General features: G+C 40.4%; 1 protein-coding gene across 2 annotated transcripts in view; it reads left to right on the top strand.

Moving 5' to 3' along the window:
- NPEPPS (aminopeptidase puromycin sensitive) overlaps window positions 1-23,776 on the top strand; it is a 112,088-nt gene that overhangs the window by 3,927 nt on the left and 84,385 nt on the right. For both annotated transcript variants that reach the window (XR_015733800.1, XM_034415614.3), the window contains exon 2: window positions 15,975-16,059. Coding sequence is in view for 1 of the 2 variants with exons in the window: in XM_034415614.3 (XP_034271505.2) it covers window positions 15,975-16,059 (85 nt within the window). In the remaining variant the exon portion in view is untranslated. The remainder of the gene's footprint in view (window positions 1-15,974; window positions 16,060-23,776) is intronic.

Genomic DNA, 23,776 nt, shown 5'->3' with positions numbered 1-23,776 from the left:
TTATACCTCTTTTACTTAAGCACATGCATCCATATTTAGACTATGCAGTCTCACATTTCCCACCCAGCTGTCCTCTTGGCCTGACTATTGATTTCCCATTGCTCTTAGAAGCACAAGCAGCACATCTAAATAAAATTGTTTGGATTGAGGATGACTAGAATCCTGGGGATCTGCATTCAGTAGAAAACCACTGGCTGTAAAGTAGGGTAAATGAAAAGTGTACTTTTTTCTGTTTCAGCAATTCTACTCAAGTTAGTTGTTTTTCTGCTGATACAGATTCAGTATTCTTGAACCAAAAAAACCCAGACTTTTTCTATTCTCCCAACAAACCATTGCAGATCGTTGGTGTCCTGCTTCCATTATTACCTGGTCCTCCAGCCAGCTGATTAGCTGGCATGCTTGAGAAAGAAAGAGTATGAACATCTAGTGCAGGGGTTTCAAACTCGCAGCCCACAGCCCGGATGCGTCACGAGCTGGCCACGCCTATCCCCGGTTTAGCGAAGGGGGGAAAAGTCGTGATACGTCATGTGACGACAACATGACGCTGCGAACTTGACACTCCTGATCTAGTGGGAAATGAGCAATCAGTCAGCTGGCTATTAGGAAAAATGGAGACTGCCCATAATTTCAGAGCTAAGATTATATAGAAGAATGATATGATATAAAAGTATATGGTTTTCATTAGAAATTGAATTTTGTTCTTTTAAAAGTCCTGTGCTTGGGACAAACTCTTTTCTATTGCCTTAAATTTGTAAGTAAAATCATTTGATTTAACATAATATAGAATGAGATTTATTGGTTTCCATCAGATTGTGACTGATATATTACATAGGAAACAATTAGAATACCAAAACTCTTAAAAGATAACTTTTAGAAAATTTTTCAAGAAATTGGAGAAATATTTTTCTTATTTTCATAAGTTTTTGGATAACTAAAACTTAAATATAATTAGAATAAGTGTGTAATTTGTGATAGCTTTTTGGATGTAGATAACCTGCCTATTAAGTATGAGGGATAGTGACTCTCCCTATTAAATACCTGATAAGATGAGACTCAGTACTTTTCCTTCTGATTCATATTTTCTGCCATGCATTAATTCCCCATGTATCTCATAAATGGCATCAAATTGCTTTGGATATATATATATATTTATTAAAATCCATTTTTACTTAAGGCAAGGATTAATAGACTATGAGTTGGGATTCTTCTGGGGAGTTGCAAACATTTTGGGCACCTATTGCATGTTTTAAAAAAAGATTCATAGCCAAAGGGGGAACACTATTAAATTTACTGTGGAATTGGTGCACTTTGTGAGCCTAAGTGTGGAAAAAGACTGTTGTGCTAGAAAGTTGGAGAAATGCTGGAATTTAAATATTACGATTTAAACTGATATATGCATTTCTTACCCAGCCTTAATCTCCATGAAACTATTAGTTCTGTTTTTGTTAAGAAATTGTGCTAATTTATTTCAATATTTTAGAAATATGGTTTCATAAAATTTAAAAACACCTACCCTAAGATAGCTTGTATTTTATCTAATATTTAACATTAATATAGGATTCTTTAAAATATTTTGAGATTGAATTTATGCATCATGCTATGCGATATTTCATAGGACAAAAAGAAAGATAAAGTTGAGAGAAAAGCAGAAAAAAAATAAAATAAAAACTTGCATCCCTGTGGATATCTTTAATGAACCACAAAATCAGATCAAATATAATATAGTGAATCAGAACCAAATTATGTATTACATACATGTTGATCCATAATTACAACTGATATCTTAACAAGATGCCAGGGTTTCAAACTGGGTTATTACCTTAAAACCATAATTAATTCAGAGATCCTATTTGCACATTATGCTGAACCTAAACCAAACAAACCACATATAATTTAATGCACGACAAACTAATTATGGTTTCCTGAGTTAATCCAAATGCTGAATTAATCCAGTTGCAATCCTTTATAAAGCACTAGGCTATAAATTAAGTTCATGGGCAGGAATAGTATGTCATACTATTGTATTCCATACTACATGTCATAACTATTCAAAATGCTTCAATACTAGGAAATCTCTGCAGTAAGAATTAGATGGCTCAAACTTGATAGCAGTATTCCAGTATTTGACAGGCTGCAACAAAGAGGAGGGGGGTCAGCTTATTTTCCAAAGCACCAGAAGACAAGACAAGAAACAATGGATGGAAACGAATCAAGGAGAGTAGCAACCTGGAATTAAGGAAAAACTTCCTAACAGTAGAACAGCTTGCATTCAGAAGTTGTGGATGCTTTATCACAGGAGGGTTTTAAGAGAATGGGCAATCACTTGTCTGAAATGGTATAGGACAGTGATGGATAACCTTTTTGCCATTGCATGCCAGCAGTGGGTGGGTGGGTGGGTTGCATGTGCATGCCCACACTCATAATTTTATGCGCCCTGCCCATGCATGTGGGACCCCCCTCCCTCGCTCCTGGCGGTGGCACAGTAGGCCAGTTTTTTGCTCTCCCCAGCCTCCAGAGCCTTTCTAGGAGTCTGGGGAGGGTGAAAACGGACTCCCCCCCCCGGAGGCCCTCCAGAGGCCAGAAACGGCCCATTTGCCATCTTCTGGTGGTACTGAAGTCCCATTTTTTGCTATCCCCAGCCTCCAGAGCCTTTCTAGGAGTCTGGGGAGGGCAAAAACAGCCTTCCTCCCACTCAGGAGGTCGGAAATGGCCCATTTGCCAACTTCCAGCAGGCCTCTGAAGGAGTGGGGAAGGCCATTTTTTCCTGCCCCAGACTCCTAGAAAGGCTCTGCAGACTGGGGACAGCAAAAAACGGGACTTCCAGTCCCACCGGAAGTTGGCAAATGGGCCGTTTCCGACCTCCAGGGGGGTCGGGTGGGGAAGGCCGTTTTCGCCCTCCCCAGATTCCTAGAAAGGGTCTGGAGGTTGGGGAGAGAGAAAAACGGGCCTTCCCCACCATTCCCTAGGTCCTCTGAAGGCAGGAAACAGCCTGTTTACCTACTTCTGGTGGGCCCAGAAGGCCCGAAAATCAGCTGGTGCATCAGAACTGAGCTTGCGTGGCCACCAATGTGGCTACGCGTGCCACCTGTGGCACGCGTGTCATACATTCGCCATCACGGGTATAGGCTCTCCTGCTTGAGCAGGGGGTTGACTAGAAGATCTCCAAGATTCCTTCCAGCTGTATTCTGACTGATTGATTGGCTACAATGTCCTATTTATTGTCTGACACCTTTAAAACTTCTGATAGTTTCCCATTATTCACTGTTGCTAAAAAAATACAATAAAATATATTAAATTTGGCAAAAATTATCCAATGTACTAAGTACTATGATATAGAATTGATAACAGTTGTTAAATATAATGCAATTTAATATGTGCAGAATTTCTTTATGGAGAAAATATGTTTTCAAAACATATTTTCTTATTTTCATATCCTCTTATTTAGATAAGAGGAATCCATCTCGCAACGACATCCAGACATTTTTCGTACATTATGGAGAAAAAGGAAATATTTTTGCTATAATTTATTTTATGCCTTCTATTTTGAAGAGTTTGAAGAGAATTTTGGCACGTAAAGACTAATGCATGCTGTGAGATGACCAGTTCTATAAATACTATGAAATCCTATCGTAGTCAATTTGGAAGCATGCATGGCATTCTTAGTTTAGTGTGCACTCCTCCTTCTTATAAATTAAGAGAAAGGAGTTCATGCTCCAACTAAGAATATCATGCATGCTTCCAAATTAATTACAATTTCTATGTTAAAGACAGGGAGATAGAAAAGAAATATGTTTTCAAATGCAGCATCATAGTTAGTAAGGCAGATCACTTGTAATGACAGTTAAATTGGGTTCGAGTTAAGATTAGGGTTTCCTATGCCTTGCTTTATATGGTGTAACTGATCTTTAATACAGGTAGTCCTCAACTTACAACTGTTTATTTAGTGTATGTTCAAAGTTACAACAGAACTGAAAAAAGTCACTTATGACTGTTTTCACACTCACAGCCATTGCAGCAACCCTATGGTCATGTGATCATAATTGAGATGCTTGGCAACTGACTCATATATATGACAAATGCAGTGTCATGGAGACATGTGATCTCCCCTTTTGAGACCTTCTGACAAGTCAATGGAGGAACCAGATTCACTTAATCATGTTACTAACTTAAGAACTGTAATGATTCACTTAACAACTTCGACAAGAAAGGTCATAAAATGGGGCAAAACTTAACAAATGGTTCACTTAGCAACATAAATTTTGGGCTCAGTTGTGATTGTAAGTCAAGGACTACCTGTATATGTAATAATTTAAAACATCTGAAATATGTGACTGATAACATATTTAAAATAAGTTTTATAGTTTGTGTGGCTGCATTTTCTACTTTTGAGTAATAGGGAGACAAATATGCCTTCAGCATATTAAGGTTAATTTTGTTTGTAAACTGTGGATGATGCTTTGGGGATAAAGCACTCTTCACATGACCAGAAACACCATGAAGGCATTCTACCTGAGCAGAGATATCATGGAATCAACTACCCGGTTTTGGTGTGCAAAGCACACTCTGCACATGGTCACATGGCCATAAATAACATGAAATCACTCGCTTGGCTTTGGGGGAAAATACTTTGCACTTGACCAAGAACACCATGAAAGTGCTCTGTACATGAGCAGAAACACCATGAAAGCAGTCACCCGGCTTTGGGGGGGAAATGAGTGCCGGGTAGGTGATTTCATGATGCTTCTGCTCATGTACAATGTGCTTTTCCCCAAAGCTGGATGGGTGATCTCATGTTATTTCTGCTCATGTGCAGAGTTCTTTCATGGTGTTTCTGGTCATATGCAGAGTGCTTTCCCCCCAAGCCAGGTGGGTGATTTCATGATATTTGTGCTCATGTGCAGAGTGCTTTCCCCCAAAGCCAAACCAGTGATTTCATGTTGCTTCTGGTTATATGCAGAGTGCTTCCTTTCCAAAGCCAGGTGGGTGATTTCATGGTGTTTCTGGTCATGTGTAGAATCCGTTTGCACAAAGCATTGCAGCAGCATTCCCCTAAAACTGACACTGATCCTTTGCAAACAGTAATGCTGTGAAGAAGGTTTTTTCCAGTTTGGATTCCAAACTTTCCTGTCTACGCAGCCCCATTTATGTGATGCAACAGACCTGCAGCTAAATGCGGTTGCAATCTGCTTGATAGGCAAGGATTTGAATGCAACTCAAAACAAGCCATTTTAGTTTTTTAAAAAGCAGTTTTTTAAATATGCTATCCTATTTCTTCCAAAAATTGCCTTTATTTTCCGAGCAAGAAACTCTCAAAGATTAAGCAATGTGACTTAAAAAACAACAACAACAAAATTGCAGAATGGCGGTGGTGGCTTCTGTCTCTCTGTCTCTGTCTCTGTCTCTGTCTGTCTCTGTCTCTGTCTCTGTCTCTCTCTCTCTCTCTCTCTCTCTCTCTCTCTCACACACACACACACACACACACACACACCATTGCTTCTCACCCCACTCTCCACTCCACTTCACAAAATGGGAAGCCCCGCCCACCACCTTGACATACTGCCACAGCCAAACTGGCCATTTGGCATTTGGGCTGGAGTCAAGTCGCAGAGGCAACTGTGGAGGCAGCAAGGGGTGTCAAAATGGGGCCACCGTTCTGCCCTTTGATACACCGTTCGCTTGTTGTTGGCTCTCCATATGACGGAATTGTCCCCACTACGAATTTCCAGTGTTGAGATGTCCTGCAATGAAAGGAGACTTGGCGATGGCCACTCCCAGTTGGTTGTGCCAAGTTAGCACCATCGAATCATGACCCGTGTTGGATATGTTCACTACCTTGAGTTATAAAAATATTAAAGATGGGATACAAATAACTAAATAAAAATAAAAAATTTAAAATAATTTGACACTTATGAACAATATAAAACTTTAGTAAACTGTATGTTACAAAAGTATGCAAAGTCTTTATGCTTTGCAGGCCCATTCATATAGAGATAAGAATAGTAGCTTCCAAGGCAGTACCATAAGACTGCAAATAATGTGGCTACGTTAAGTATTAAAAAGGAACTTAATTATATACCTGTACACTTCTGTGTGCTTCTGCAGCTTCTGTGCAAAGCTGTTCTCGCAGTGGCTTTGCATAATCCTAGTATATTACAATATTATTGTTTCATAATGAAGTTGTAATGTTTGCTTAGCTAGGAGCTTGTATCTAAAAAAAAAGGCATCCTCTTGCCACAGGATTCTTACTAGATTTCAGCTTCTATAATTGTTTAATAGTACTTAAAATCAAACATGTTTGGATGGAGCTTGAGAACTTTATATCAAGTTCCAATTCCAAATCTGCATTAATCTCAGAATAAATATTCAGGAGGAAAATGGAATTATAGGCAACCTTCCAAAAATTGTGAAAATTAGTACCGAAGAGAAAGAATATTAGCAAATTCAACAACTCTGAAATAATCTAATTTTTTTAAAATAAAATTTAAAATGAATGTGAAAATAGTTATTTCTTATATAATATATGGCTACAAGTTAAACCTTGATTTGCAAACAGTATTGAATCTTTGAAACAATAATGATTGGGTGATTCAGTCTTAAAGAGCCTGAAATTGATGTTTCAAACTTAGGAAATCTGAATCAGGAATAATAAGAATAATTAGTTTTTCATACTGAAGGTGATGTAAAATATTTTTCCACTTGCTAGTTAAAGGAAGCCAATATCATATAATGGACTGTGCTTGGGAAGATTGAACTATAAATATTTGCTGAATTGTGAAACCAAGTTTGGTAAAACATTTTAACATGGCTCCTTGGATACATGCTGTCTAAAGCTTCTTATAGGAACTGTGGAATATAAAGAATAATTGAAGGCTGCCATTTGAGTTAATTATGGTTTATCAAAGTTGAAGAAGCAATTTCAGTTTTACTTTTTAAAACATTTTTTAAACTATTTAAATTAATTTTAAATATCTTTAGCTATTTTTTGTAGCTATCAAACAGCCATAGAACAATGTAAAATCATTATTTTGAAAGCCAGCTGCTGTATATACCAGATGAAAAAAAGTAAAACTTCATATTAGTGTGAAAGAGTAACTGGCACAGAATTATCATTTCTGGTAAAAATTGTAAGTGCTGGGATCACGATATAGTAGTCCTTGACCACCTCAGTTGGGGGATCAGAATTTCACTTGATAAGCAATGTAACCATTAAGTATTCATGTGACCTGACCCAATTTCACAACTATTTTTATCCTGTTGTTAAGTAAATTACATGATTGTTATGTGAATCCAGCTTTCTGCCTTTGTCTTTGCTTACTGGAAGCTGGCTGGGAAGATCCCAAATCATGATCATGTGACTGCAGGACACTGCAACCATTATAAAATGCAAGCTGGTTACCAAGCACCCAAATCACAATCATGTGACCATAGGGGTGATGCAGTGGTCATAATTTTGAGGACTGGTTATAAATCACTTTTTTTCAGCACTCTAGTAATTTCAAACCATCATTAAACAATTCATTAGTACTCGACTAATTACCAGAATTGAACGCAAAATTTCCATGGCTAAACAGAACAGTTGTTGAATGAGTTTTGCCCCATTTTAGGACTTTTCCCTGTCACAATTGTTAAGGGAATCATTGTAGTTGTTAAAGCTAGAAACATGGTTGTAAAATAAATCTGGCTTCCCCATTGATTTTGCTCATCAGAAAGTAGCAAAAGGTGATCACATGACCCTGGCACACTGCAACTGTCATAAATAAAGGCCAGTTGCCAAGCAAGGCTGAATTTTGATCACATGACCATGGAGATGCTACAATGGTTGTAACTGAAAAATGATCATGTCACTTTTTTCAGTGCTATTGTAATTTTTGAATGGTCACTAAATGAATGGCTGTAAGTTGAGGACTGCCTGTACTATAGTCATGTCAACATGTTGGAATAGCAATTGGAATGAATTTTAAGATGAAATGTATGAATTTTTGAGTTGCTTTTCTTGCTTCTGTTAATGGCAATTCCGTGTTCATAACAATTCACAAGACAGGACCCTTTTTGTAATTGATTTTAATTGAAAATGTAGCAAGTTTATATACTTTCACTTCAATATTTCTTTTGATTGTTTTCGTTTGGTTCATGTATGGACAAGATTCAATGTAATTTATTCTTAATAATGAATATGTCCAGTTGTGCCTGCTAGCTACTTTCTTCCTGCAGCTCTTGTCAATAGTTACAGTTAACTTTAGTTTTAGAATGTTTTAAAGTTCTTTACCAGTGATCACTGTTTGCCATTAAGAAAAAAAAGTATCTTTAAAAAATATGGTTCTTTTAGTTTGTTTCTGGTTGATTTGAATGACTATTGACTAATACCTTAAACCAGTGTTCATTAGCAAGAAACATAAGTTACAGGGAGGAATCAATAGGCGTAATAAACGATAACAATGTAAATGTATTTTCTAAACTCATTTCTTTTTTTAAAGGGGAAGGAGAACAATTAATTGCCAGCACATAAGGTGAAAGAATCAAAAAACAGTGTTCAAGCTTGTGAATAGCTGTTAGATTAAAATCATTTCCTAATTAAGTGATACTATATGCTTTAGCAACATACTACATTGTTTAGTGATTTTTCTACCTTTGTAAATCAGTGATCTCATTGTCAGATCAACAAACTTCCTGGAAATAAGTTTATACTTCAACTGCAGGAACACTTTTGTGAAAAATTTATAGAAAAATACTTACCATATCTCAGCAAATTGTCTTGTGACTCTGACTTATTTTTGTATGAAGAATTGTAAAAATACACACTCAGTTCTGTTCATAATGCCATCAATTATTTTCACAGTAAAAAAATTCTGATTTCCATTTGTTGACAAATGATATATTTATTTTTTTCTGGACATTGAAATTTAGATCTATTTGTAATAGCCTTTTGAATTGAGGAACTGATTAATCAAGTAGGGGGTAAAATTAGGGGATTTGATAATTGAATAACTATTCCAAATGAACGGGTAGTATAAAAATGCTTTAATTGGTTTTATTGGGAGTTACAAAGAATGCTTTATATGTACACTGCTCAAAAAAATAAAGGGAACACAAGCAGAAGACATCCAAGATCTGAATGAATAAAATATTTATTTTATTATTTATTTTATTTTATTTTATTATTTTATTTATTTTATTTTATTATTTTATTTTATTTTATTTTATTTTATTATTTTATTTTATTATTTTATTTTATATTTTATTTTATTTTATTTTATTTTATTATTTTATTATTTTATTATTTTATTATTTTATTATTTTATTTTATTAAATTTCTATACCGCCCTTCTCCCAAAGGACTCAGGGCGGTGAACAGCCACAAGATAAAACACATAAATACAAAAATTTAAAATAAATTAAAAACAAATTAAATAATTTGGCTGAATTTAAAATACCCCATAATTTAAAACAAATTAAAATTTACATTTAAAATTTACATTTAAAAAGGGGAGAAGATTTAGGCCAGACCAGCTTGATGAAATAAAAAAGTCTTAAGCGCGCGACGGAAGGTGCGCAGATCCGGGATCCTCCGTATCTACGGGGGGAGCTCGTTCCAGATCGTAGGTGCCCCCACAGAGAAGGCTCTCTAGGGGCCGCCAATTGACATTGTTTGGCCAATGGCACCCAGAGGAGCCCCTCTCTATGGGAGCGTACTGGCCGGTGGGAGGCTATTGGTGGTAGCAGGCGGTCCCGTAGATAACCAGGTCCTAAGCCATGGAGCGCTTTAAAGGTGATAACCAGAACCTTGAAGCACACTCGGAAGACCACCAGGAGCCAGTGCAGCTCGCGCAGGAGAGGTGTTACATGGGAATTCCACGTTGCTCCCATAACCACCCGCGCGGCTGCACTCTGCGCCAGTTGGAGCTTCCTCAAGTGGAGCCCCATGTAGAGAGCATTACAATAGTCCAGACGAGAGGTGACGAGGGCATGAGTGACTGTGTATAGAGAGTCCCGATCTAGAAAGGGATGCAACTGGCGGATCAGGCGAACCTGATGAAAAATCCTCCCAGTCACGGCCGTTAAGTGCTCTTCTAAAGACAGCCGTGAATCCAGGAGGACGCCCAAGTTGCGAGCCCTTTCCGAGGGGGCCAATGATTCGCCCCCAATAGTCAGCGATGGCGCCAGCTGACTATATCGGGACGTCGGAAACCACAGCCACTCAGTCTTGGATAGGTTGAGCCTGAACCTCTTTCTCCCCATCCAGATCCGTATGGCCTCCAGGCACTGGGACATCACTTCCAAAGCATCGTTGGGATGGTCTGGGGTGGAAATGTTTAAGTGTTATTAGGGAAATTATTACTATGGTTTAGCTTTGAAATGGCTGCTTTCATTTAAATTGTTATCAATTACAGTTTTATAAGTATTTCAAAAACTCAAACAGGACTTGCTGAGGTGGTGGTGGCGCAGTAGTTAAAATGGAGTATTGCAGGCTAACTCACTGCTCACTTCAGCAGTTTGATTCTCACCAGCTCAAGGCTGACTCATCCTTCTATCCTTCCAAGGTCGGTAAAATGAGGACCCAGATTGTTGGAAGCATTATGCTGATTGATTCTGTAAACCACTTAGAGAGGGATGTAAAGCACTATGAGGTAGTATAAACCTAGTGCTATTGCTATTGCTACAGCAATATTAATGATCCAAAATATTGTACTGCAAAATCATTTACCTCAATTTTGCAGGGTAAACTTCAGTTAAATCTGACTGATATAAAGAACTGTGTATAATAAAGAAAAACCCGAGATAAAATTTTGATAGTATTTGTGAATTCAAATCAAAATCAGCAAAATAGTGAAGCTAAATGAATATGTTATCCGTATGGCCTCCAGGCACCGGGACATCACTTCAAGGGCATCGTTGGGGTGGTCCAGGTTGGAGATGTACAGCTCGGTGTCGTCAGAGTACTGATGGTACTTCACTCTGAAACCACGGATGATCTTGTCCAGCGGCTTTACATAAATGTTGAACAAAAGGGGTGAGAGGACCGATCCCTGCGGCACCCCACATATGAGGGGCCTCGGGGTCGACCTCTGCCCCCCTGTCAACATAGACTGCGATCGGTCGGAGAGAAAGGAGAAGCACCGTAGTACGGTGCCTCCCACCCCCAACTCTTCCAACCGGTGCAGCATGATACTATGGTCGATGGTATCAAAAGCCGCTGAGAGATCTAACAGGACCAGGACAGAGGAGCAACCCCTGTCCCGAGCCCTCCAGAGATCATCAACCAATGCGACCAATGCCGTTTCCGTGCTGTACCCAGGCCTGAAACCCGACTGGAACGGATCTAGATATGACGTTTCATCCAGGTACTGGGGAAGCTGTCGCGCAACCACACTCTCAACAACCTTCGCAACAAAGCGAAGGTTGGAGACTGGACGATAATTAGCCAATACTGCCGGGTCCAAGGAAGGCTTCTTGAAGAGAGGCCTCACCACCGCCTCCTTCAAGGTAGCGGGGAAAGCACCCTCACCCAATGAAGCATTTATAATCCCCTGGAGCCAGCCTCGTGTCACCTCCCGGGAAGCCAGCACTAACCAGGAGGGACATGGGTCCAATAAACATGTCGCATTCAATCTACCCAGAATCCTGTCCACGTCATCTGGGGTCACAGGATCAAACTCATCCCAGATAACATTCTCAAGACCTGCCTCCGTCACCCTCGCTGGACCTACCCAGTCGGAGTCCAGACCTTCCCGAATCTGAGTGATTTTGTCATGCAGATATTGAACAAAATCCTCGGCTCTTCCCTCCAAGGGGTCCTCCCACGCTTCCTGGTGGAGCAGGGAGCGGGTCACCTAAACAGGGCGGTCGGGCGATTATCTGATGACGCAATAAGAGCAGCAAAATGGATGCATTTTGCTGCTTTTATGGCCACTAGGTAATTCTTAATATGAGATCTTACCAGTGTCCAGTCCGATTCAGAAAGACTAGCCTTGAAGACTTGTTTGTTTGCTTGTTGCCTTTATTCCACAAAACTCAAGTCAAGTTCTCAAGGAACCCTTTAGTTCCAGATAACCCAAATTTGAAAAATTCCTTCCTAAACCATTTTTCTCATACCCAATTCAAAATACTGGTTATGATCTCTGAAGCTCTTTTCACATATAACTTCATTCATAAAGCGTTATTCAAAATATGTCTACTTCTTGTGGACAGAAATCTAGCAGAAAAAGATAAATTCCCAAAAAGGGGGAAAGGTCAATTAGATGAGCATTTTATCCCATGCATTGCCCAGTAGAACTTCACTGTCAAAGCCAGTCAAACGCACAAACTGCTATGATGTAATTATTCAGACAAAGCAAAGATAAAATATACAATATTTGGATTCTAACTCATGAACATAAAAACAAAAACAGCTTTGTCAAATTACTTCTGTGAGTCAATGCCAGCCGCTACAATAATTTTTAGGCCTTATCTAGGCAACCACATTTTTTCACTGATCAGTATGGATTACGCTAGACAAGTAGTAAATCTGTTAATATAATATATAGCAACACCCTTCCTGTCTCAAGACTTAACTGTTAATTCTTTGCAGGAAAATAATATGACTCAGCATGTGCATAAAAAATTAATTATTCTGTCAGAATCAAAAACAATCAACTTGTTTTTAAATTTAAAGAACTGCGTAGTTGGTTTTGGCTAATTGTAACGTTGATACCTGAAATTCAAATATCTAAGAGGCAAATCTGTAATACCTTAGGTAGGCAGGCTATGCATTAATACCTAAAATACGATGGTGTTCTGCCCCAAACAGCTGAAACCAAAATAGATACAGCTGAAATTCCAAAAGCCAGAACTGCTCAATTATCAGTGTTTCTAATAAAAGTCTGACTTTCTTTCTTTGAATAACTGAGCCTCTGAAGGATAACAAAAGTTAATTTCGAATATTACTGCAGTTTCAAAATTGGTTCTCCATTTTTGCATTAGAACTAATTCAGAAAATAAGTGCAAATGTTTATTGTGAATATAATTAGGGCATTGGTTGCACTAATTATGCATGGTTCATTAGATTCAGGTACAGTTCTAGTTGCAAAACTAGAATTAGCAGCAATAGAAAAACAACCTTTATTTTTAAAACCTTAGGTCAGTGCTGGGGAACCTTTTCAGCACCAAGTGCCAAAACGGGAGTGCGCGCATGTGTGCCGGAGACCGGAAGAGCAGCTGCCCGGTGTGCATGTGTGCGCCGGGAAGATGATCTTCCAGTTTCCGGCGCGAGCATGCATACCAGCCACCTGGTCATCAGGTTTTTGGTGTGCATGCATGCACGAACACCAACTGACTGGTGCATATGCGCATGCTGGAAATTGGAAGATCATCTTTCCAGCCTGCACATGTGCACCAGGTGGCTGCTCTTCCGGTTTCTGGTGCTTCCACGTGTGTGAATACTAGCTGGTTGGTGCGCCAGAAGAGCAACAGGCAACGGCTCACGTGCCCATAGAAATGACCCTGCATGCCATAGATTTGCCATCAAGGAACTATATATATAGTTATGGCACTATATATCAGTGATGGCAAACCTTTTCAGCACCGAGTGCCTAAAAGGGAGCACACACATGTGTGTGCTTTGCATGTGTGCGCACACTCGTCTGAGCCGCAACCCGGAAAAGGAGCTGCCCAGGGCACATGCGTGTGCCAGAAGATGAACTTCTGGTTTCCAGCGCGCACATGTGCGCCAGCCAGCTACTTTTCTGGGTTTCTGGCATGCATGCGCAAATGACTATCAGCTGGCTGGCGCCCATGTTTACGCAGAAAAACAGAAGACCAGCTCTTCCAGTGTCCGGTGCTGCTGCAAGCAAAAAAGCTAGCTGATCATTGTGTGGACATGTGTGCCAGAAACCCGGAAGAGTAGCTGGCTGGCGCACATGTGCGCGCTGGAAACCAGAAGTTCATCTTCTGGCACACACATGCGCCCTGGGCAGCTCTATAGATGCCGTGTATGCCAGGCAACATGGCTCCGTGTGCCATAGGTTCGCCATCATAGCTATATACAGTTTTGGATGCTATTTTGAAACAGGATATCATAGAAATGGAAGGAAATGCAGAAGACAAAATAATAAGCGTGTTTTTTTTCTCTTCGAGAAAAGATTACAACATTTTGGAAGCTTTAGCTTGGTATAAAAGGCAATAAAAGGAGGCATAAATGTAGGATATTGCAATGCACATAGCATGATGGAAGTGGCAGGGAGTAATTTTTTTTTCTCAAAATACTTGAAACTAATAACTGAACCAGACTGAAAAGAGATTGATTGGAAAAAAAATAAGCACTTTTTCACACAGCACATAATTTACTTGTTCTAAGTCAGGGTGTTCATCAAGAGCTTGGGTGATTTAAAAGGAGATTGGATAAATTCGTGCAGTAGAATTATATCAGGAGATTTTGAACATGAATACTAAATGTTAGTAGCAGGTTGGATTCAGCATGCAACCAGATACTATGGAACAATGGTAAGAATCTGTTTTTAAAGAATAGTACTGGGAGAAAGAAACATAAATAAGGTTTGGGTTAAAAAGTAACTTCCTAAATGTTCTAAGAATGTTTATTTCTGAATATTAGTTTCAGGTTTTTTACACATTTGTATTATTACTATTTTGGAATTTTTCAGCTCTCACTGGAATAATGATATTGGCTACTATAGTTGTCCAGATAATTATTAAGCTATTTTATGCAGCCTCTTTTTCAAATTAACAAGTATAATGTGGGTGGCAGAAATGGCTACGATAATCTAGAATTACATATTTAAAAGTTCAGTGAAAGATATCACAGTTAGAAATGTGTTTTTCTGTTTTTGTGCATTTGCTTAAAATATTTCACAATTAAGCAAAGTAACATGAAAGCATGTACTGGATATTATTGAATGTTGGCTTTCCAGGCATAATATCCCTGGACAATTAAAGTATCTGTGAGTTTCCTATTTATTTCTGTTTGTTGAACCAGATACTCACATATGTGACCCCAGGATTATAATGTGCGTGTTGAATAGATTTGTCCTTTGAAATTCAGCCCATTTCCATGAATTTTCATCTGCTAATTTTAGTAGTAGCTGTTGACATTTTCTGTTTTTCTAACTCTCATAGATATACTCCTTCTATATGTATGTGTCATAGATATACTCCCTGTATATGTATGTGTACTTCATTTTGTATTAAATAAAATTTAGTAAATAATGTGCAGGATTGTTGGCATGGATAGAAAAAGGCACACTTGGACAAGAAAGGGAGTGGTTTAATTTGCTTTGATATATTAGTAATATGCAAGAAATTCAATTAAGGAAATGACTGAAACTTTGCTTCGATTATTGTTCCCTGTTCAAATTACACTGAATATGCCTCATAATTCTTTCTTCTTCTATGGTGCAGTTTCTTGACGCCCAAGAAATACTTGAATTTATACCATTGACATTTGGTGGCAAATTGCTGATTTTCAGTAGTGTAAAATTTTAAGAAGTGAAATAAACCCCCAGACACTTGTATTAAGCAGCTTGAGGAATTAATATGTTTGTTTTTAAATTTTAATAAAGTTAATAAAACTTTCCCCAAACAAGAGTGAAACGTATCTCATTTGCTTTTGTAATGTTATTGCAATGCCCATGGTAGCCCTTATAAGCCTAAAAGAAAAGAATGCAGACCCAGTCAAACAAAAGTTGGCCATTTTGCCCTACTTGTATCTGTTATAAGATAACATGATAGTGTGTTTGCTGTGTTAGATGTGTGAAGGAAGATAGTTACATGGCCAGCTGCTCATTCTGATATTGCAGCATTTGCAATCTCAGTCTTATTCTTCTAGTAGGATATACTTAATTATTATTGTACTATAAATGAAAAATACAGTAATATTAATTTTGGGCTTTCCCTTTGTATTAAAGGCACTTTCCAATTTATTGTTGATCTTTTATTTGCATTATATCTAACATTAAAAGTAATAGAGATAAAATTTTCTCTTGTAGGTGAAGCAGGCGACCAATCAGATAGTGATGAATTGTGCTGACATTGATATTATTACAGCTTCATATGCACCAGAAGGAGATGAAGGTAGGATGGGATATAAATGCAGTTTGTGCATTTTAATCATCAAACATAATATTACTCTGATAATAATTTTAATTTGTAGAAAGCGTTTTGAAGCTTTATTTGACATTAAAAAACCTATTAGCTACATTTTAAATGCCAATTACATTTTGCTGCATTGTAGATATTGTGTTGGTCACCACCTTTAAAGCGCTCCATGGCATAGGACCAGGATATTTACGGGACTGCCTTCTGCCACCGATAGCCTCCCATCGACCAGTTCGCTCCCACAGTCGGCCAAATTATGCCGGCTGGCGACACCCAGGAGGAGAGCCTTCTCAGTGGGAGCTCCTGCCCTTTGGAACGAACTGCCCCCGGAAATACATACAATCTGTGACTTCCGGGTTTTTCGCTGTGCCCTCAAGACCCTACTATTCCGACAAGCGGGGCTGACTATTTAAGTGGTTTTTAAATTGGAGTTTTAATTTGGGGTTTTAAATTTTGGCCGAAACTGTTTAATTGATTTTAATTACTTTTAATGATGATGTCTGTATATGTATGTTTTTAAATTGGCTGTACACCACCCCGAGTCCCTCGGGAGAAGGGCGGTATATAAATAAAATTAACATTAACATTAACATATTAAAAATAAGAATATAGAAACCTTTTAAATGTATGACAGTGTAATAAGACTTGATGACAAAAATCTATTAATAAAAATCCCTTATCCCTTCCATTTTAAGGGATAAGAAGGAATTTACCATTTTTATCCTATAATTTGTCAATCCTTCAATCACTCAAGCTTTATTATACTTTGAGCTATTCAGAACCAGGTCACGGAAGTGGTAGGTGACTGCTTGGGTGCACACATTCCCACTTGCATGAGCAGTGGGCACGTGAACCTGTTGTGCAAATGGAGCTGGATACGCGCACTTGCCTGCCACTCATGTAGAACCTTCCCCTCTCCCCCCTGCCAACCCGCAAAGCCAAAAAGGGAAACTCATAAGTCATAGACCCAGGTTACATGAAAGAAAATGTGTTATATATTACAAAGTACAAGGTTCATTTATGGTAAAAAAAGGGTACTTAATAGTTTAGTTTAGTTTATTTATACTTATATGCCACCCTTCTCCTGAAGGACTCGGGGCGGCTCACAAAGATAAAACAATAAAACAGTAAAATTACGACTAAAATACTCAATTAAAATCCCCAAGGATAAAAGCTCCCATCTGATCAGCAAATTTGTTGGAAAAGCCATGTCTTCAGGTCACCGCAGAAAGAGCGGAGGTTGGGGGCCATCCGAAGGCCCGTGGGTAAACCATTCCAGAGGGTCGGTGTGCCCACAGAGAACGCCCTCATCCTGGGCACCATCAGCTGACATTGTCTGGCCGATGGCACCCGGAGGAGGGCAGTCCTATGTGAGCGCACTGGGCAGTTGGAGGTAGGCAGAAGGTGATCCTGCAAGTACCACGGGCCCATGCCATGAAGGGCTTTATAGGTAAGTACCAGCACCTTGAAGCAGATCCGAAAGACCACCGGTAACCAGTGCAGCTCGCGCAGGAGAGGTGTAACACGGGAGTAACAGGAAGCCCCTGTAACAACCTGCATGGCTGCATTCTGGACCAGTTGGAGCCTCTGGGTGCACCACAAGGGCAGCCCCATGTAGAGGGCATTGCAGTAATCCAAATGAGAGATGACGAGACCATGGGTGACTGTACGGAGGGCATTCCTGTCTAGGAAAGGGCACAACTGGCGCACCAGGCAAACCTGTGCAAAAGCCCTCCTTGTCACGGCTGTCAGATGGTTGACCAAAGACAGCCGGGAATCCAGGAGGACGCCTAGATTGTGAGTCTTTTCAGAGGGAGTGAATAACTCCCCTCCCATCCGAAGTGATGGGGGCGCTAGACCATGAGATGCCGGTATCCACAGCCACTCCATCTTGGAGGGGTTGAGTCTGAGCCTACCCATCCAGACCTGCACCGCCTCCAGGCACTTAGACATCACGGAAAGGGCATCCCTAGGTTGGTCCAGGGTGGAGATGTAAAGCTGGGTATCATCGGCATACTGATGATACCTCACCCCGAAACTACAAATGATCTCACCCAGCGGCTTCATATAGATGTTAAAGAGCAAGGGGGAGAGAACCGACCCCTGTGGCACCCTGCAAGTGAGGGGCCTCGGGAGGATCTCTGTCCCCTTGCCCAGACAAACTGCGTGCGACCCGAGAGGTAGAAGAACCACTGTAAAACAGTGCCCCCTACCCCCAGCCCTCCGAGTCGCCGCAGAAGGATACCATGGTCAATGGTATCAAAAGAGGTCAAGTAGGACCAGGATGGAGGAATAACTCCTATCCTGAGCCTTCCAGAGATCATTCACCAAGGCAACTAATGTGGTTTCCGTGCTGTGTCCGCGCCTGAAACCCGATTGGTATGGGTCTAGATAATCCATTTCCTCCAGGAATTGTGGGAGTTGGTATGCCACCACGGACTCAACAACCTTCACTATAAAGCGAAGGTTGGAGATGGGAGAGAAGTTGTTCAAAATGGCCGGATCCACGGCTGGCTTCTTGAGAAGGGGTCGGACTACCGCCTCCTTAAGGGTGGCAGGGAAGACCCATCCCTCAGTGAAGCGTTGACAATCGCACGGACCCAGTCACCGGTCACCTCTCTGGTTGTCGCAACAAGCCAGGATGGACACAGGTCCAACAAACACGTGGAGGCCCCCAATCTACCCATAATCCTGTCCACTTCATCTATGGATACAGGGTCAAAGTCAACCCAGATGTTACCTTCAAGACCAGCTTCCTCCTTGTCAGGTCCTGCCCAGTGAGAGTCTAAACCTGTCCAGATCTGAGCGATTTTGTCTTGCAGAAAATGAGCAAAATCCTCAGCACTGCCCTGCAGGGGGTCCTCCCTTGCTCCCTGGTTAAGAAGAGAGTAATAGTTCTTTGTCTATTTCTTATCAGCAGCATATAAATTCTATAGGCTACAAATACCGTATTTTCCGGTGTATAAGACGACTTTTTAACACATGAAAATCTTCTCAAAAGTCGGGGGTCGTCTTATACGCCGGGTGTCATTCTCCTGTAACCAGGCAGACCAGCCCGAAAGGCTTTGACGAGCCTTAAATGGCTCTGACGAGCCAAGCTCTGACCATCCCAACTGAGTTGCCTGCTAATCAGGAAACTCAGCTTGGATCGCCAGAGCCATGTAAAAGAAAAAAAGTTTTTTTCTTTTAAATGGCCCTGGCGATCCAAGCTCTGGCGATCCCAGCTGAGTTGCCTGCTAATCAGGCAACTCAGCTTGGATCGCCTGAGCCATGTAAAAGGAAAAAAGTTTTCCCTCTCCAGCTTGCTTACCTTAGCTGCTAGTTGCAACGCTTGCCTTGCTTCGCTTGCCTGCAATCCATTCCATCAGCAAGCAGCTCCCTGCCTGCAATCAAGCAGGCAGGGAGTTGTGGACTTCAACTCCCAGAATTCCTCAGCCAGCAAAGCAAAGCTGGCTGAGGAATTCTGGGAGTTGAAGTCTACAAGTCTTAAAGTTGCCAAGGTTGGAGACCCCTGTTCTATTGGGTAAGTTTTTTTCCCCTTTGGGAGCTTTAAAAAAAATAGTTAATTGGGGTTTTTTTTAGTTGTTCTTTTTTAGACCTAGCCATTTAAAGTTTAGGAAGTTTTAAATTTAGCTTTCATATAAAAATAAAAATAAAATAAAATAAAATAATATTTATGCAGCTTTCTGAGATTTAGTGTGTTTCTGTAGTGTTTCACTAACTACACAAACACACAAAATCTCACAAAGCTGTATGTGGAATTTTGTGTGCGTAAAGTGTGAAAGTTGGGTTTTTGGGCTTTTTGTGGCTGTGTGAGGTTCCTGCTTGTTGCAGGGGCCATTTTGGGTCTAGCACAGCTGCTTTTACATTGTGGGTGAACCAGTTGATGTTTTTTAATTTTTATTTGGTGTGCGTTGGAAGAGGGGTAGTCTTATATGGCGAGTATAGCCCAAACCCTATATTTTAACAGGAAAAGTCTGGGGTCGTCTTATACGCCAGAAAATACGGTATATTCTTTGTAACAGCAAAGTTATCTTGCAATCTTTACCCATTAAAAAAACCTGGACATAGAATCTTTTGTCCAACTGTAAATGGCTGGTATTCGTAACTCAGTGTGAGTAATCCAGTAAATATGACATTAAAGCAGGACATGATTCAGTACAAAATATGGGATTTTCAGCATATGGGATTTGCAGTACTTACCCTCAACCATTGCTGATGGTAAAATAAGTAATAATGCAAAACACGGGTGGTTCCAAAATTTTTACTGTGGGCATGGCTTGTTTGATGGCTGTGCTTGGTGGTCATGTGACTGAATGGGCGTGGCCAACTCGAAGTCACTTGTGGCAAGGTGAGGTGGCACCTTGCTGTGAGTGACATCGAGTTATTAAATAAACAAGTACTGTACTTCACAGAGATCACTTTGTTCATTGATTTGGTTTTCTGAAGTTTGGAGGTCCTTTATTGTCTAGTTAAATTTTAAGTCTAAGGCATTACGAACTGGAACTGGGATATCATATATCCAAAACTTTTGTTCTTATGAACTACTGCATATATTAGCACTTTCTTTTTGCAGGAAAGCCTCTATCTAACAAATATTTTTAAAATTTCTAGGTTTTTGTATTTTTTATAGTTTTGTAAAATAGTGTTCAAGAATTAACTGGCTTACTAACTAACCAATGATGGTTTTCCGCCATAATCCATAATTCTTGTTCAGGAAGTGAAATAAGAAGATGGAGATGACTGTTTATTATTAAGCAGTCTGAAATTGTTATTGTTTGATACCAGCAGCTTAAATCTTAAAGATGTCTGGGGACTTATGAGTATTGTACGACATGTTCTTATCATTGGATAAGAAGTAACTTCTTTTATTTGCCAACTGAATTTATAATTTTATTAGAGGACTGTCAAATGAGAAAATTACTCTTCCAGCTAGGGGAGGCATTTTTTGAGATTTTAATAATTAGTGCTGAAATAATACTTAAATGGAGGCCATTTAAAAATGTAATATCATCTTCTAAATCTAGAAAGAATTTATTATAGACTAGTTTTATTAATTATGAACTTACTAGATTCTAGGGTAATGCTTTTAAATGCAGCTTAAAAATAGAATTCTGCAAAAGACACATCTCTTTTTTCCCCTCCTTTTTCTTTTTTCATCCAATTTGTTGTCAATTCTTATCTTATGTGTAAATTAGAACTCCTGTACTACTGGGTAGAAAGGTTCCTTGCAAGATAGTGATGCTGGTGATAAGACACTTGGAAGTGTTGTTGTTATTGCCATAGGTCAGTAATGTCAGAAGCATCACTATATGACATACTATATGTATGCATCACTATAAGAAATAGTATATGACATAAAATTTAAAATATAAAATACAAGGTTAAAACAGTAGTGGGTTGCCCCCGGTTCGGATCGGTTCGCAAGAACCAGTAGTAAAACCGGCAGGAGGCTCCGCCCACTGAACCAGATGTCATTATAGGTGATCTGTGCATGCGCAGAAGCTTCTGTGCATGCGCAGAAGCTTCTGTGCATGCGCAGAAGAGTGCGCGGGCACAATACAAACCGGTAGTAAAGGTAAGTAGAACCCAACCCTGGGTTACAATATTGTGCAAATTAAACAAATCTTGCCCAGAAACTAGCAACATTAATTGTATTTTGAGTTGCCATGAGGTCCTCAAGTATACACTGATCAGGGCACAAAAGGCAGATATAAACGTGTTGTTGTCTGCATGTCCCCACAATGGAAAGAGAGAAGCAACCGGATAACCCCACTTCTTCAGAGTGGCTCTTGTTGCATCCATTGCACAGTCTATTCAACGATTTCCACATTTCTCAACTTTCGTCAGACCCAGGTGCCAGCTCCTCTGTTGGTTCCATCCAGTGTTGTTTCCTTGTAGTTTTCCATAGATTCACTGTGCTTTCAAATTTTTCAAAGTCTTCTGTCAACCTAAGGAAGCTTTTCCTGTATTTTATTTTCTGCTGGGCTATTTGTAGGCATGGAGAGAGTGCTGTCTTGATATTGATGATTTGAGAGTCTGTCTGTCTGTCTCTCTCTTTCTCTCTCTGCACACACACACACACACACACACACACACACACACACACACACACCAGTAGTGGGTTGCTCCTGGTTCTGTCTGGTTCTTGAGAATCGGTAGTAAAAGCAGCGGGAGGCTCCGCCCACCCACCTGAACGTCATAAGTACGATCTGCGCATGTGCGCTCCTGTTGCAAACTAGTAGTAAAGGTAAGTAGAACCCACCCTAACATGCACATACATACATACAGACACACACACTCCGCTGCTTCTCTATGAACAGCAGGTGGAGCAATGCCAACTAGATGGTAGAGCTTATCTAGCGAGATAGGTTTAAGGCAGTGATGGTTAACCTTTTTGGTGCTGGGTGCCCAAAGCATGTACATGCACACGTGAATGCACGCGTGCATGCTTGAACCCCCAAAATGCAATACGAGCATTCCCATGCATGCGAGTGCATCCCCATCCATGCCTCCTGTCCCCTGCCCCCTGCGCATGTGCCCCCTGAGCCCCGTTTTGGCTTCCAGGTTGGTGCGGGTGGCAGAAATGGAGTAAAAAGGTAGGAAGCGCTGGGGGGAACCTGTGGAGATCGGGAAGGCATGGGTGGCAGAAATGGAAGAGAAAGATAGGATGCGCTGGGGGAAACCTGCAAAGACCCAAAGACCAGCGGGAGGCGCGTACGCATGTGTGGTGGATCTGAGCTGGGGTGATGGCTGGCATGCCCACAGAGAGGGCTCTGCGTGCCACAGGTTCGCCATCACAGGTTTAAGGATTCGGTAATAATTCTGCTAGCTTCATTTAGAGCAATATTTACTTTCCAAGCATTTCTTGATTTATACCAGACTGAGCAGGTGTATTTGCCTGCTGAGTAGCAAAGAGCTAGAGCTGTTGTCTCAAGGACCCTAGGTTTGTCACCCCAGGTAGAACTCATTAATTTCCTGAGGATGTTATTTTGTCCACCGACCTTCAGTTTAATATTGATACAGTGTTCTTATAGGTTAGGGCCCTAACTAAGGGGCTTTGGGTTTTGTAGTCCTCTGGTTCGAGGACTATATCCTGTTTGGTGCTGAGTGGGGTTGCAGTGCCCCAGACAGAATTTGCGCACAATCTGGAGATTTTCCTGGACTCACAACTCTTGCTTGAGAAGCAAATGACAGTTGTGGCTAGGAGGACCTTTGCACAACTTTGTATTGTATGCCAGTTGCACCCATTTTTGGGTAGTCATGCTCTGTTTACTTCTGGTTGGATTATTGCAGTGTCTTGAACGCAGGGCTGGTCTTGAAGAATATTTGGAAACTTCAGCTGGTGCAAAATGAAATGAGGCAAGCGGTTATATGTATTTCTGGTAGACTACACATTACACCTCTGCTGCATGCTACTGGATTATTTGAAGGATAGATTCCCATAGAATCTCACAGAATGGATATGCTATGGATTCCATTGGCTTTGAGACCACATTTGGTGGGCCCTAGGCAAGAGGCCTTTTCTGCTGGTGCCCATTTTATGGTATCTTCTCCCTACATGTGAAGATTGCAGGCTTGAGGATTTAGGGACAGTGAACTCATGAAATGGCTCATTACTTATCATTCTTCCCTCTATTACAGTGTTTCCCAAAGTGTGGTACGCGTACCCCCAGGGGTACGGGAAGAGTTT

Source organism: Pantherophis guttatus, chromosome 4 (assembly GCF_059756535.1).
Source record: "Pantherophis guttatus breed Tessera chromosome 4, ASM5975653v1, whole genome shotgun sequence".
In the NCBI taxonomy this organism is placed as follows: Eukaryota; Metazoa; Chordata; class Lepidosauria; order Squamata; family Colubridae; genus Pantherophis; species Pantherophis guttatus.
The sequence above is the reverse complement of the archived record's forward strand: the minus strand, read 5'-3'. Positions and strand labels throughout refer to the sequence as shown.